Raw genomic sequence first — 15,253 nt, 5'->3', positions numbered from 1 at the left:
CGCCCAGTTGGCGCAGGACTTTGCCCGGTTGGTGTGCCCTGAGGAAGGTCTTCTGGTCGACTCTTCTTGGCTGAAGGGCCTCGACTGGTTTCACCAGTTCGTTTCTTTGACCTCCGTTGAAGTTGAGGGACTTCCTCTTCCTCTTCGGCCTGGTACATGTCAAAGATATTGGGAGTCGACATATCTGCATGAAAATAAACACAAGAGGTTAGTAAGGGAAGAAAAAGGTGAAAGTAAGTAATACAACAGAAAGAAGATAATAAAGTGAATACCCGAGCTACAATTACTGGTCGCTATACTATTGACTCTATTAATAATATACTCATTTTCTGGCATGAAGAAGTTTGGCCCTAGATTTGGAGCATATGTAAAGTTACCATCCCCGTCAAACATGTGACAGGGGATTGGCAGACCATTTAAAAGCGAAATAACGTTACCATTGTCATCAGAAGACTCTTCCAAGTCAACAACTGGTTCTTTGGCCTTTTCTTTCCCCTTGCCTCGGGGAGCAGAAGGCCTTTCTGCAGAAGGGCTGCCCGTGGGTTCCCTGATCGTAACTCCTGTTGGCCTCCTCCTTGGAGAGGGCACATGAAGTTGTTGCTCGGGAACCCCCCCGGCAGTGGGTTCATCCGTTTCGGACCCTCTATTGTCATGGCGAGGAGCCAGAAGGCCAGACGACCTCAAATTCTTTTCTAGTGTCAAGGTCTTGACACATTTGGTTGCGGCAGACATCTTGGCCAGAGTATCAGACCTCGACACCATGTCTGGTGTTGGGGTCGGACGCAACCAGGGGCCTGAAAAGCAGATCAAGTTTGAGAAATGACGAAAGGAAATACTCTATGATAAAGTATCGACCAAGGCAAAGACAAATTTGTACCTCCTCTCGCGAAGGCCAAGTTGTTGCTGGATATATCCAGAGTAAAGAAGTACTCCTTGTTGTAATGTCCCACGTTTGATATATGGGTAGTGCCACTCAAAAACGTCCGGCCAGTTTCCTGATGGCAGAAGTGAAAAAAGCCCGTCCCGTTGTGTTGAGGATTGGACTTGAGGTCAAAGAGGTAGTTAACCTCATGAGGTGAAGGTTCTGGCCATTTGTTAAGTTTGTACAGGACATAGAGTGCAGCCAACATCCTATATCCGTTAGGGGTTATTTGAAAGGGAGCGACGCCGAAATAATTGGCCACCCCCACAAAGAAAGGATGAAGAGGGAGATAAGCCCCCGCTTCAATGTGATACCGGGACCAGGCGCTGTTTGCTCCTCCTGGACGGTTGGCCCTCTGCTCCGCTGTAGGACGTGTAATGGTCACCCCCGTTAGGGGGTATTTTCTGAAGCAGTTGGCGACCATCCGAAGGGTCATCGAACTGACTAGAGGAGTGTACCACTCGACATCAGGCGGATTGCGATGACGAGGACGAGCCCTAGTTTGGATATTGGGGTCAGGAACAAGATTCTCTCGGCCACTGGTCGAGGGAGCCCCCGCCTGCGAATCAGGCTGGGCAGAAGAAGAAGGAGGGTTACTTTCAGATTCGGGCCTTTTCTTGCCAGAGGATTTTGAACGGGCCATTGCAGGAGAAGGGTGCGGTCTGGAAGAGGCTCGTGAGAAAGGTATCTGGTGGATGCGATCGGCTGGTTGTTCTTCTCCCTCGAGCAGTTGGGCGAGGAGGTCGTCGTCGATGGGTCTCTCACCTCCCCACAAATCTGGCATTAAAATCTGCAAACAGAAGAATAGGGAGGCGAGGTCAGAGGAATCTAGGAGATTCTTAAAGTAACGCTGGTCGAGTATAAAAGCTAAGCCTTTATATAACAGCATTCTAACTAAGTCTCTCTGTGCAAACAGTTTAAAAAACGGACCAAAGGGTGAAAGTGAAAAGTTTTCCTGAAAAGCTTTTTTGACTCCCCTTACGGCGGGAAAAAATTATTTCTACCTGGCTTAAAAAATTGAAATGCTACTTCGATCCTACGTCCTAAAAAACACTAATCCTGGGTTTTAAACCTACTCATAAGCCTACTTTGCCTACAAAAACATCTTATCTACAGGCGTTCAAAAAACCAGAAACCAAGAGATTCAAACAGTACACCATTTAAAAGCATGCACCACGAAAGGTTAGAAGCATGGAGTTTCAAAGTAACTTACCAAGGAAAATGGTCGTGAAGATGGAAGTGAGAGTTTCAGGAGTCAATGAGCCCACCGTCTGATCCTACAGCACAAAGGAAGGTTCGCCGGAGAGAGTAAAGCTCTGGTTTTTTAGGGTTTTCGGCAGAGAGGTGGCGTGCGTAAAAAGGAAAGAAGTGGCTCAAGTAACCTTATATAAGTTTGTCTTTGGTATTCAAAAGGCGTGATCATTAGTTTTCCATTTTCGAAGTATGGGGAAGCGTAATGGCCGTCAAAATTATTTCTGGGAAATTGAAAAGCCTTGATTAGACAGGAGTGGTTTGCTTTTTTCAAGAACGCACGAAGGGCTCTGACACGTCAGGAGGGGTTACCGAAGGGTCGTTCGTTCAAAGTTTATTTACTGTTCGTGGTAAATAAACTTTGGGGGGAAAATGTTATCCAATAAATTAGCATTTGTGACGTGGCGAATAATCTCTTGACACGTGGCTGACACCTGGAGCGTCTGCTAGAGTATCGACCAGGAGACACACCAGAAGCAGGACAGACCTGTCTTTACCACGACCAGACTGGTCGGTGGTTCCGCTGGCAAAGCAACATTTATGGAAAGATCTTATGAATCCCGAACTTATCTCATGCAATCTTCTTAATATCCCATGATTCAGGGGATAATATCTGTAACAATATTGGGCAACCCTCCATGAGCCTATAAATAGCAGGAGATGGCTCATGGGAAGGGACCTTGGAGCCCAGAAATCATAGAGATTAGAGAATTTATCTGAGTAAACTTGTATTGTTTATGAGGAGTGTTGAAACTCATTGAACCCAAGTTCTCTGATCACACTTTTGATCCCATATCAATATCATTCTAAGTGGACGTAGGTCATTACCAGATCCTGGGGCCGAACCACTATAAATTACTGTGTTTTCTTTACTTTTGTCATTACGTTATTATCTATATATATATTCGTCTATATCATTCATATTTTGACTCCGTGTCAGTTGGCTAAATCGTAGGTCAACAAAAAAATAGCATCATCTCGTTATGATACACATGTTTATTTCCAACAGGAAATTCCATTAGTTCTCCAATTACATTATATCTTTTGTTTTTTTGTATTGGTAGAAAAAATTGGTAGAAAAAATAAAAATAAATAAGTAGTGAAAAAAAAACTCAAAATATAATAAAAAAATAGAAGAAAAAATTAAAAATTAAAAAAATATATGATAAAATTACTTTCAAAATAATAAAAAAACATAACTATGATAAAAAAAAATACCATTTTTATATTTTAATTAGTTACTAATTGTGTTTCTCATACTTTAATTTTTTATTTAATAAATTTTCTCATACAAATTAAGAAAAATATAATTATCATATTTTTGTACATTAATAGTATAAAAGTCATATTTTTTAAAAATTTCCTATAAAAAAATAGCATCATCTCGTTATGATACACATGTTTATTTCCAACAGCAAATTCCATTAGTTCTCCAATTACATTATATCTTTTGTTTTTTTGTATTAAGAAAAAAGTGTTTTTTTATTCATGTCTCTAATCTAAGATATGTATACAATAATTAAATAATTTAATATGTTTTGTAAATTTATTTGGTTAGAGAATAAATTGAAAAAACTAATGGAAGATGATTTTAGACTGGTTTCACTGAATTTCCTTAAAACATATATATTTATTTGCTCAATAATTCGAATTAAAAATCATCATTTCCGGTGTAAACTTAATTTTCGGTAACTAATAAACCAAAAGTTCTATAAACTCTTTTGATTTCAAAAGTAAAAAAAAAATAAGAAAAATGTGCTTTTATTTATGTCTAATCTAAGATACGTGTCATATGTTTAGTAATTTATTTTGTTAGAGAATAAATAGAAAAAACTAATCTTCCATAATTTGTATAACTGAATTTCCTTAATGTACAATTATTTATTTTCTCAATTATTCGAATTAAAAATCACATTTCCGGTGTAAAACTTAACTTTCGGTAGCTAATTACATTTTGAAATTCAAATGATTGTTTACAATTAAATTAAAAATGGTATGTAGCTAAAACCTCCTAACTTGTTCGTGAACTAATTATACCGTATATATTACAAAAAGATAGAAAGAGAAAAAATATATATAATGAAAAAACCATTACTTAGATACCAAAAAAGAACAAGTGTGGTTTAGTGATATTAATTAGTGGAAATTAGACTTTATATTGCTTTTTTCTCATTTAATTGTACATAATTATATATGTTAACAAATAAGCTATAATTTTTGTATAATTAAATTGTAAAATGTGAAACTTAATGTTATTTTTTATACATTAATTTTTTTTTAAAAAACTATATTTTAAAAAAATTCCATATTATTATGTGGATCATAATGTAGCCAAATGGGCCTTATTTCTTACGATGTCGTGATCTTAATAATATCACTCCTCCACTTCTTAATGATACTGCAAAACTGTAATGAAGTTATCAAGGTTTTCTTAAAAACAAAAAACAAAAACAAAAACAAAGCTACATAGTACTTTAGTTATTGAAAATGAAAAGAAAAACCTAGGAAAGTTCACAATATATGAACAGGCAAAAAGTTAAATGTATAATAAAGACATACTTATTTGGAAGCATAAGCCCTAATGATAACTAAAAAACTTATTAAGAAGCATAGCCCTAACGCTAACTAAAATACTAAATTAAGCCTTCGTTGGAGGGGTGGAAGGAGGAGCTGGTGGAGTACTTGGTGTGCTTGGCTGTCCGGGAATACTTGGGATTGGAAAGTGTGGTGGCCATTGGAAGGTTGGTGGGCTTGGGGATGATCCTCCAGAAGGTGCAGTTGGAAGTGGCCAAAGTGGTGGCCATGAAAAGGCTGGCGGGCTTGGTGTTGATCCTCCAGAAGGTGGATTAGGGAAAAATGGGTGAGGCCAATTGAAAGCGGGTGGACTTGGTGATGAGCCTCCGGAAGGTGGACTTGGTGATGAACCTCCAGAAGGTGGACTTGGAAATGGCCAGTGTGGTGGCCAATGGAATGTCGGTGTGCTTGGTGTTGATCCTCCAGAAGGTGGACTTGGCGATGAGCCTCCAGAAGGTGGACTTGGAAGTGGCCAGTGTGGTGGCCAATGGAATGCTGGTGGGCTTCCTCTAGAAGGTGGACTTGGTGATGATCCTCCCGAAGGTGGACTTGGAAGTGGCCACTGTGGTGGCCAATGGAATGTTGGTGGGCTTCCTCCAGAAGGTGGACTGGGTGATGAACCTCCTGAAGGTGGACTTGGAAGTGGCCAATGTGGTGGCCAATGGAAAGCTGGTGGGCTAGGTGCCGATCCTCCAGAAGGTGGACTTGGTGATGATCCTCCTGAAGGTGGACTTGGAAGTGGCCAGTGTGGTGGCCAATGGAAAGCTGGAGCACTTGGTGATGAGCCTCCAGAAGGTGGACTTGGTGATCCTCCTGAAGGTGGACTTGGAAGTGGCCAGTGTGGTGGCCAATGGAAACTCGGTGAGCTAGGTGATGATCCTCCAGAAGGTGGACTTGGAAGTGACCAATGTGGTGGCCATGAGAAAGTTGGTGGACCAGGCGACGAAGGTGGCCATCCGAAGAAAGGTCTAGGAAAGAAAAGATTGGGATTTTTGGCCGAAGAAATACTTGGAGTGCACCACAATAAAACAAATATAATAGTGACTATCTTCATTTGGCTCTCGTTGGTGAAATCAGAATTTTTTAAAAAAATGAAGAAAATTGAAATGAAATAGGGGGATTTTATAGAGTAACGAGGATGAACTAATAATAATTAACTGATTATTTTTTATTCATTGCCACTTCAAACCAAAAAAGTTGTTATACTTTTAAAATTGGTATTTCAAAATATAGTAGTTATACTAACCTAATAATATAACAAAATTTATTAATAATTTAGGTGGATTAAAATATATATATATAACTACTGATGACCAATATATAACTAAGACGTCGTAATAAATAAATAACTTGTTTGAGCATTATTTTTTTATAAAAGCATATCTTATTCATTACCTTATAATTCTTAACTTAATATCTTTTAAACCCAAAATATAAACTATAAATACAATATCTCATCACCCTTTCGTTGTGATTAATAATTGGTGTTATGAAGTTTGAATGGCTAGTATAAAGCAAATTTAATTATTTATATAGCATATACCATTTCTTAAGAATTTGAAGAAAACAAAATGAATATTTCTTTCGTGAAAATATACAAGATTTTCCTTTAAAACAATAAAAATACTTTTTTGGTTACTTAATGTAATTATTCCTTAAATTGAATCAATTATAAAATGTTGTTGAAAGTAAGACATCAATTCATAATAATATTTATTATATAGTAGTAGTGTTGAGTATCATATAAATACAGTGTCTCTGTCTGTAGCAATGCTCAATAAGGAACTCAAACAATTGCAACCATTTGATAAAGATCAAAGGACTAATTTAATCAATGATAATTTTTGGCAATAACATTTAAACATTAATAACCCACATTATTTGGGGGAGGAGGATATGATTAGTTCTTTGTGAAGATAATTATATTACACTAGACTATGTATGTTTTCAACCAATTAGGAAATTGGAAATATACATTGTATATAAGCTATAGAGTAGTACTGTGTTTTTTGTGACAATTTTTTTTTTGAAAGATTGGTAAGAACTTTTCAAAAGAGTGTAAATTACACCCAAATAAAAATATTGGAGTATATTTTATTTTACTAAATTTATATAGAAAATATCGGAGTACTTTTTTTGGTTAACTTATGTACAAAAGAACTCCCTAAAAAAAATAGGAATGAAGAAATTGAAAAATAAAGAAAAAATTGAAGAAGAAAAAAAGAAAGGAAAAAAAGGTGTGAAAAAAGAAAAAAATATGAAAAGAGAAAATAATAAACAAAAAAAATGAATAAAAAATAGAATGTTAAAAATGAAAAAAAAAAAACTGAAAAAATATTAACAAAAAAATAAAATAATACAAATGAAAGAAAAAATAGATGATTGAATAAAAATGAAAAGAAAAAAAAGAGGAATGGAAAAACGGGAAAGAAAAAAAGATGAAGGAAAAAATTAGTAAAAAAAAAAAAAGAAAAAAAGGGAAGAAAAATAAGTAATGAAAAAAAAACTGAAAATATAATCAAAAAATGAAGGAAAAAAATAAAAATTAAATAAATATATGATAAAATTACTTTCAAAATAAAAAATATATATAAATATGAAAAAAAATGTGGCATAAAAATTATATTTTTTTAAAATTTCCTATAAAAAATAGCATCACTCATTATGATACACATTTATTTCCAACAGGAAATTCCATTAGTTCTCTAATTACATTATATCTTTTGTTTTTTTTTTTTTGTATTAAGAAAAAAGTGCTTTTTTATTCATGTCTCTCTTCTAAGATATGTATACAATAATTAAATAATTTAATATGTTTTGTAAATTTATTTGGTTAGAGAATAAATTGAAAAAACTAATGGAAGATAATTTTAGACTGGTTTCACTGAATTTCCTTAAAACATGTATATTTTTATATATATTTATTTGCTCAATAATTCGAATTAAAAATCATCACTTCCGGTGTAAACTTAATTTTCGGTAACTAATAAACCAAAAGTTCTATAAACTCTTTTGATTTCAAAAGTTAAAAAAAATAAGAAAAATGTGCTTTTATTTATCACATATCTAAGATACGTGTCATATGTTTAGTAATTTATTTGGTTAGAGAATAAATAGAAAAAACTAATCTCCATAATTTGTATAACTGAATTTCCTTAATTTACAATTATTTATTTTCTCAATTATTCGAATTAAAAATCACATTTCCGGTGTAAAACTTAACTTTCGGTAGCTAATTACATTTTGAAATTCAAATGATTGTTTACAATTCAATTAAAAATGGTATGTTGCTAAAATCTCCTAACTTGTTCGTGAACTAATTATACCGTATATATTACAAAAAGATAGAAAGAGCAAAAAAAAAATATAATGAAAAAACCATTACTTAGACCAAAAAAGAACAAGTGTGGTTTAGTGATATTAATTAGTGGAAATTAGACTTTATATTGATTTTTTTCTCATTTAATTGTACATAATTATATAAGTTAACAAATAAGCTATAATTTTTGTATAATTAAATTGCAAAATGTGAAACTTAATGTTTTTTTTTATACATTAATTTTTTTTTTAAAAAACTATATTTTAAAAAAATTCCATATTATTATGTGGATCAAAATGTAGCCAAATGGGCATTATTTTTTACTATGTTGCGATCTTAGTAAAATATCACTCCTGCACTTCTTAATTAATGATACTGCAAAACTGGAATGAAGTTATCAAGGTTTCCTTAAAAACAAAAAACAAAAACAAAGCTACATAGTACTTTAGTTATTGAAAATGAAAAGAAAAACCTAGGAAAGTTCACAATATATGAACAGACAAAAAGTTAAATGTATAATAAAGACATACTTATTTGGAAGCATAAACCCTAATGATAACTAAAAAACTTATTAAGAAGCATAGCCCTAACGCTAACTAAAATACTAAATTAAGCCTTCGTTGGAGGGGTGGAAGGAGGAGTTGGTGGAGTACTTGGTGTGCTTGGCTGTCCAGGAATACTTGGGATTGGAAAGTGTGGTGGCCATTGAAAGGTTGGCGGGCTTGGGGATGATCCTCCAGAAGGTGCAGTTGGAAGTGGCCAAAGTGGTGGCCATGAAAAGGCTGGCGGGCTTGGTGTTGATCCTCCAGAAGGTGGATTAGGGAAAAATGGGTGAGGCCAATTGAAAGTGGGTGGACTTGGTGATGAGCCTCCAGAAGGTGGACTTGGTGATAAACCTCCAGAAGGTGGACTTGGAAATGGCTAGTGTGGTGGCCAATGGAATGTCGGTGTGCTTGGTGTTGATCCTCCAGAAGGTGGACTTGGCGATGAGCCTCCAGAAGGTGGACTTGGAAGTGGCCAGTGTGGTGGCCAATGGAATGTTGGTGGGATTCCTCCAGAAGGTGGACTTGGTGATGATCCCTCAGAAGGTGGACTTGGAAGTGGCCAATGTGGTGGCCAATGGAATGTTGGTGGGCTTCCTCCAGAAGGTGGACTTGGAAGTGGCCAATGTGGTGGCCAATGGAAAGCTAGTGGGCTAGGTTCTGATCCTCCAGAAGGTGGACTTGGTGATGATCCTCCTGAAGGTGGACTTGGAAGTGGCCAGTGTGGTGGCCAATGGAAAGCTGGTGCACCTTGTGATGAGCCTTCGGAAGGTGGACTTGGTGATCCTCCTGAAGGTGGACTTGGAAGTGGGCAGTGTGGTGGCCAATGGAAACTCGGTGAGCTAGGTGATGATCTTCCAGAAGGTGGACTTGGAAGTGACCAATGTGGTGGCCATGAGAAAGTTGGTGGACTAGGCGATGAAGGTGGCCATCCGAAGAAAGGTCTAGGAAAGAAAAGATTGGGATTTTTGGCCGAAGAAATACTTGGAGTGCACCACAATAAAACAAATATAATAGTGACTAACTTCATTTGGCTCTCATTGGTGGAATCAGATTTAAAAAAAATGAAGAAAATTGAAATGAAATAGAGGGATTTTATAGAGTTACGAGAATGAACTAATAATAATTAATCGATTATTTTTTATTCATTTCCACTTCAAACCAAAAAAGTTGTTATATTTTTAAAATTTGTATTTCAAAATATAGTTGTTATACTAACCTAATAATATAACAAAATTTATTAATAATTTAGGTGGATTAAAATATATATATATATAACAATTGATGACCAATATATAACTAAGACGTTATAATAAATAAATAACTCGTTTGAGCATTATTTTTTTTTTATAAAAGCATATCTTATTGACTACCTTATAATTCTTAACTTAATATCTTTTAAACCCAAAATATAAACTATAAATACAATATCTCATCACCCTTTCGTTGTGATTAATAATTGGTGTTATGAAGTTTGAATGGCTAGTATAAAGCAAATTTAATTATTTATATAGCATATACCATTTCTTAAGAATTTGAAGAAAACAAAATGAATATTTCTTCCGTGAAAATATACAAGATTTTCCCCTAAAACAATCAAAATACTTTTTTGGTTACTTAATGTAATTATTCCTTAAATTAAATCAATTATAAAATGTTGTTGAGAGTTAGACATCAATTCATAATAATATTTAGGGTTTTTACCGGCGAAAATACTCAATGTTTACATGTTGTTCCACTTGTACACCCAATCTTTATTTTTCGCGGTGAATATACTCAAACCCACATGAACTATGTCTCCGTCACTACTTTACCCCTAACAGCGTTAAAAACGCTTACGTGGCCAATTGCGTGTACAAAACCAGACACATGTGCTTTAAAATATTAACTGCAAATCAAAAAAAAAATTTCCAACGGCTTGAACAGGGAATGATTTCTTTATACCCACATTTCATGTAGAAAAGGCAAACCCACATTCAAAGTTTTTTCTGAAACTAATTTCTTGAGACTACGAAGATCACAGAGGAGGACGACGAAGACTGAGGACGAAGAACCCCTGCTTTTTACCATTTCGGATTGAGGAGGAAGACGAAGACTGAGGATGAAGAACCCCCTGCTTTTTACCGTTTCGGATTGAGGACGACGACGAAGCAGGAGGAGGAACTAGAACAAAATGCGCATGCTTCGGACTGAGGACGAAGAACCCCCTGGATATGGTAAGCCCCTGACTGTGTTGTGCATGTACTTTTGTGGGATATTCTTTGTTTTGTTTGGGTAATGTGCTTTGTCGTATATCACATGAGTTTGTCCATTTTCCCACTAACTTTCTTTGTATTTTTTTATTATCTGATATGCTAGATCTGTGTGGGGGCCATTTTACTGTGGCAATGCACCATGGAGGAAATTTCTTCACTCCATTTGGCAACAAAAGGTATCATGGAGGTAAAGTTTCTTTTTTTGACTGGAATCACATTGATTACTTCAGTAGATATGAGTTGGATTGGATGGTGCAATGCTTAGGGTATAAATTGCCTGTGGGTTTTTTGTGGAAGCCTAAGGAGAAGCATTTGAATTTGGCTGAAATGGTAATTGGTGATAAACAAGTTATTGAAATGGTTGAAGATATGATGAGGAGAAAGTATAGACAAGTGGATATTTTTGTGGTCCAACCAGAAAGAACTTTGGAGTTGGAATGGAGTAAGGAGAAAGATGCAATTCCTTATATCCCAGAACTTTCTAAGAAGACGGTGTGCACTATAGAAGAGTTGCCTGATGATACAACTATCCCAGCAGATGTAGTGGTCAACCCATTATCAGATGATGAAGATCCTTGGTTTGATCACAATGAAATTAGATATGAGGATGGTCCTGAAGTTGTAGACATTGACTTTGTGAACTCTGAAGATGAGGACCCTTTTTTTGTTGTCAATATGCCAGAGGAATGGACACAATCTAGTTGTGTCATTGAAGACTTGCCTGATGATGCAGATGTATTTGTCGATGTGGTTGTCAATCCAAAACTCAATTGTGCTGCAGAAGAGGCCCAAGTTGGAGAAGAGGTCGAATATGAGTATGAGTATAATGATTTTGGCCCAAGTCAAAATGATGAAGCTGATGTTGGTGAGAATATTCAGAGTGAAGGTGATGTTGGTGAAAGGGGTCTAGAGAGTCAGCATGATGAAGCTGCTGTTAATGAGAATGGGCAAAATGAAGGTCAAGCTGCTGTTAATGAGAATGGGCAAAATGAAGGTGAAGGTAATGAAGAGTCTGAATTTGTTATGGAGGAGGAGGAGTACATGCAGAATGAGGGTGAGGCTGAAGAGATGTTTGCTAATGCTAATCCTGCAACATGGTGGCATTCAGTTACAGATGGTTGTAGCCAAGCTGATCCAAATGATGATGAAGGTGCTTATGTTAGTGAGGAAGACCTACAAAGTTTGTCTAGTTCAGATGAGGATGGTAATGACAGGAGGAGAAAAAGATCCAACACCCAATTCAATCATGCAACAAACATGGATAACTTCATATTTAAATTAGGCATGCTTTTTGCTACCGTGGACCAATTTAGAACTGCATTGAAGGAGCATTTTATTAAGATTAACAGGGAGTATGTTTGGCTGGCCAATGACCAAAGTCGGGTAAGGGCAAAATGCAAGAGTGCAGGCTGCAATTGGGTCATTTATGCAAGAGTCCAACTGTCAGACAAGCGCTCATTCAGGGTAAATACATTGGTGGATAGGCACACGTGTGGATTGGTTTTCAACAACAAACATGCAACCTCCAATTGGCTTGCAAAGCATTATCTTGAATAGTTCAAAATAAACCCAAACTTAACTTACACTGGTTTCATGCAGCTAACAACACGTACTCAGTTTTCAAGAACAACAAGGTCAACTTTCTACAGAGCAAAGAATTGTGCAAAAGTGATGTTAGAAGGAACTATAAGGAAACAATATGCCATACTGGAAGATTATTGCAAGCAACTGTTAGAGACAAATCCTGGGAGCACATCAATATTGAAAACCAGAATGCAGGATGGAAAGAGGTTATTTGAAAGGGTGTATATATATCTTAAAGCTTGTAAAGATGGATTCCTCAATGGTTGTAGGCCCCTTATCTGCTTGGATGGTTGTTTTTTAAAAGGATATTGCAAAGGAATGTTATTAGCTGCAATTGGCATTGATGCAGCAAATGCCATGTTTCCAGTGGCTTATGCTGTAGTGGAGAAGGAGTACACAGGTAGCTGGACATGGTTTTTAAATTTATTGAAGGAGGATTTGAAGATTGATGAACCAGAGAGATTAACAATGATTTCAGATAGGCAAAAGGGCTTAGAAAAGGCATTAAGTACTGTATTTCAAGCTTCGGAAGTGAGATTCTGTGTGAGACATATGCATGCCAATTTCAAGAAGCAATTCCCTGGACTCTTACTTAAGCAAATGATGTGGGCCGCTGCAAGGGCAACAACTAAAGTGGAATGGAAAAATAGGATGAATGAAATTAAGCAAGAGAATTTCAAGGCGTATGAATGGCTGATGGAAAAAAACCCAGAAGAATGGACCAAGTCTCATTTCAGGGAGCATGTGAAATGTGACATTCTTATTAATAACCTCTGTGAAAGTTTCAACAATGCCATTCTTGATTCCAGAGATAAATCTATTATCACTCTGCTAGAAAATATTAGGCATTGGATGATGAGTTTGTTCTGCAATAGAAGAATGAGTGTCTCTAAGTGGGTGCATCCTGTTTCCAAAAGAATTATGGACATCATTGAGAAAATCAAGAATGTTGCTAAGCATTGTTTCCCTATGCTTGCTGGAGGTGGTAAGTTCCAAGTAAATTTATTGCAAAGCATCAATGCTCAGTCATTTGTTGTGAACTTGGAAACGAAAACATGCACATGTAGGCTATTCCAATTGTCTGGCATACCATGTGGGCGTGCTTTAGCTGCTATCTGGTTTTCAAACCTAGATCCAGTGGGATTCATAGATGACTACTACAAGAGGCAAGCATATGAAGAAACTTATGCGACACCAATCGAACCAATGCCTAGCCCAGATAAGTGGCCTGACACTGGTCTGAATCCGATACATCCTCCAACAGAGACAATTTTACCTGGAAGGCCTAAAAAGTCTAGAAACAAAGAGGCAGATGAACCACCACCTACTACTGCAACAAAGGCTAGGAGAGTTGGCCAAGTTAATCACTGCAGCAATTGCAAGCAAACAGGCCATTCACGAGTAACATGCAAGAATGCAACTATGGAGGTAATCTTGGTACACGGTATGCCAGACTTGTATTCATTTGCAGTTAAAATGAATGTGATTTGCTTAAGTATGATGAGTTATGTTTTTGGTTTAATTACAGCCTGCAAGGCAAAAAAAGAGAGGAAGACCACCATCTCAGAATCCTACTACTGAAACTATTAAAAGGAAGGAGCGAGCTAAGAGACAGAAGCAAAGGAATGGTGGTTCCACATCTCAGACCAACTAAGAAGCTGCTCTTTAATCTTAAACCCTTTTGATGTAGAAAACTTGTTTTCTTTTTGGTGTAGTCGCCATACAATATAGGCATTACCATACTTTTGACATGTACATATTCAGTCTGACTTTATCAATATTTTGGGACATCTTGGCCATTAGGAATACTTTTGACATGTAGACATTATGCTACTTAACAATATGTCATATGTTTGCTCTGTAAAGTTGAAAATATTAATCAATGACAAAATATCTGGTTTGGTGCATCATTCTATTATGCTTGAAAGCAACACTAAATAAATACATTTCTCTTACATTCAATGAAGCCATGATTTTTTTTTTCAGAGAAGGGTCGAACACTAAATAAAATACATAATTTTTATTATGCTTGAAAGCAACACTAAATACAATAAACAGGGAAGTCAAACATTACATAATTTTTTTCAGCCAATACACAATTACAAAAAAAAAAAAAACAATATCATCTTCCTCACATTTCCCTTTACCAACCAGGAACTTGCATGAACTCTTCCATCCAAACTCCCATTCATATAGCCACAATTTTGACATTGAAAAGGCTCCACACTAGGTTCAAAGCAAGACTCATATCTATCTTCATATTCATAATATCTGCCCAGATCACCATCAAACTCATGTACTCTTCTTAGCAAACCAGGTATCACCATCTTTGACCTTTCACACATAGGGGGGTCAATCCATTGGAAATAGTTACAACCCCCATTCCATTGTTCACAAATAGTTTTCTTGAATTAATTTATTTCCAAGCTAATAATATATAAAGGAAAAAGAAGATAAAAAATATAAACAGGCTCACTTTCATCCTATAGAAAGATTTGAACCGTCTCCCTGGATTATCATTGGTCCATGATGTCCTCTCCACTGTTTCTGCCCCACAATCACAATGCTTACGACAAGCTTGATATACACCTTGTGCCCTAGATCTCGACGACCTCATTTTGGCTCCACCTCGGTTTATTGATTCGCCCCAAGACACACTTGGGTCTTCCCCTTTCATCTCTTCTCTCTTCTTCTTCTTCTTCTTCTTCTTCTTCTTCTACAATGGAGATCTCTCGTGCATATGGTATTTAAGGATTTAAAGCTTTTTTTTTTCAATCAATAATTAAAAACTTACCTGGGCTAAATG

General features: G+C 36.2%; 2 protein-coding genes across 3 annotated transcripts; both read left to right on the top strand.

The window, feature by feature from the left end:
• Positions 1–4,693: 4,693 nt before the first annotated feature.
• LOC133785750 (uncharacterized) lies at positions 4,694–9,696 on the top strand. The gene is made up of 4 exons (XM_062224966.1): positions 4,694–4,715; positions 4,817–5,014; positions 5,081–5,760; positions 8,992–9,696. Exons 1-4 carry the CDS (start codon positions 4,694–4,696, stop codon positions 9,694–9,696), a joined length of 1,605 nt encoding a protein of 534 aa, XP_062080950.1.
• A 3,857-nt stretch (positions 9,697–13,553) lies between these two features.
• Positions 13,554–14,664, top strand: LOC133784351 (uncharacterized). 2 transcript variants are annotated; one of them, XM_062223730.1, is made up of 2 exons: positions 13,554–13,875; positions 13,976–14,664. In XM_062223730.1, exons 1-2 carry the CDS (start codon positions 13,654–13,656, stop codon positions 14,099–14,101), a joined length of 348 nt encoding a protein of 115 aa, XP_062079714.1. In that variant the 5' UTR covers positions 13,554–13,653; the 3' UTR covers positions 14,102–14,664. The 2 variants fall into 2 exon arrangements, with proteins under 2 accessions (XP_062079714.1, XP_062079715.1); XM_062223731.1 differs by having other exon boundaries at positions 13,554–13,891.
• The last annotated feature ends 589 nt before the right edge of the window (positions 14,665–15,253 follow it).

The sequence above is a fragment of the Humulus lupulus genome, chromosome 6 (assembly GCF_963169125.1).
Source record: "Humulus lupulus chromosome 6, drHumLupu1.1, whole genome shotgun sequence".
In the NCBI taxonomy this organism is placed as follows: Eukaryota; Viridiplantae; Streptophyta; class Magnoliopsida; order Rosales; family Cannabaceae; genus Humulus; species Humulus lupulus.
Note: the sequence above shows the minus strand (reverse complement) of the source record. Positions and strands in the feature narration are given on the sequence as shown.

What these genes read in the sequence shown, in the direction of transcription:
- LOC133785750 (XM_062224966.1), top strand. Translation starts at nt 4,694, where the DNA reads ATGAACAGGCAAAAAGTTAAAT. An exon ending in GAACAGGCAAAAAGTTAAAT is followed by an intron (nt 4,716 to 4,816) that starts GTATAATAAAGA and finishes TACTAAATTAAG; the next exon opens with CCTTCGTTGGAGGGGTGGAA. An exon ending in TGGTGTTGATCCTCCAGAAG is followed by an intron (nt 5,015 to 5,080) that starts GTGGATTAGGGA and finishes AGCCTCCGGAAG; the next exon opens with GTGGACTTGGTGATGAACCT.
- LOC133784351 (XM_062223730.1), top strand. Translation starts at nt 13,654, where the DNA reads ATGCCTAGCCCAGATAAGTGGCCTGACACTGGTCTGAATCCGATACAT. An exon ending in GCAAGAATGCAACTATGGAG is followed by an intron (nt 13,876 to 13,975) that starts GTAATCTTGGTA and finishes GTTTAATTACAG; the next exon opens with CCTGCAAGGCAAAAAAAGAG.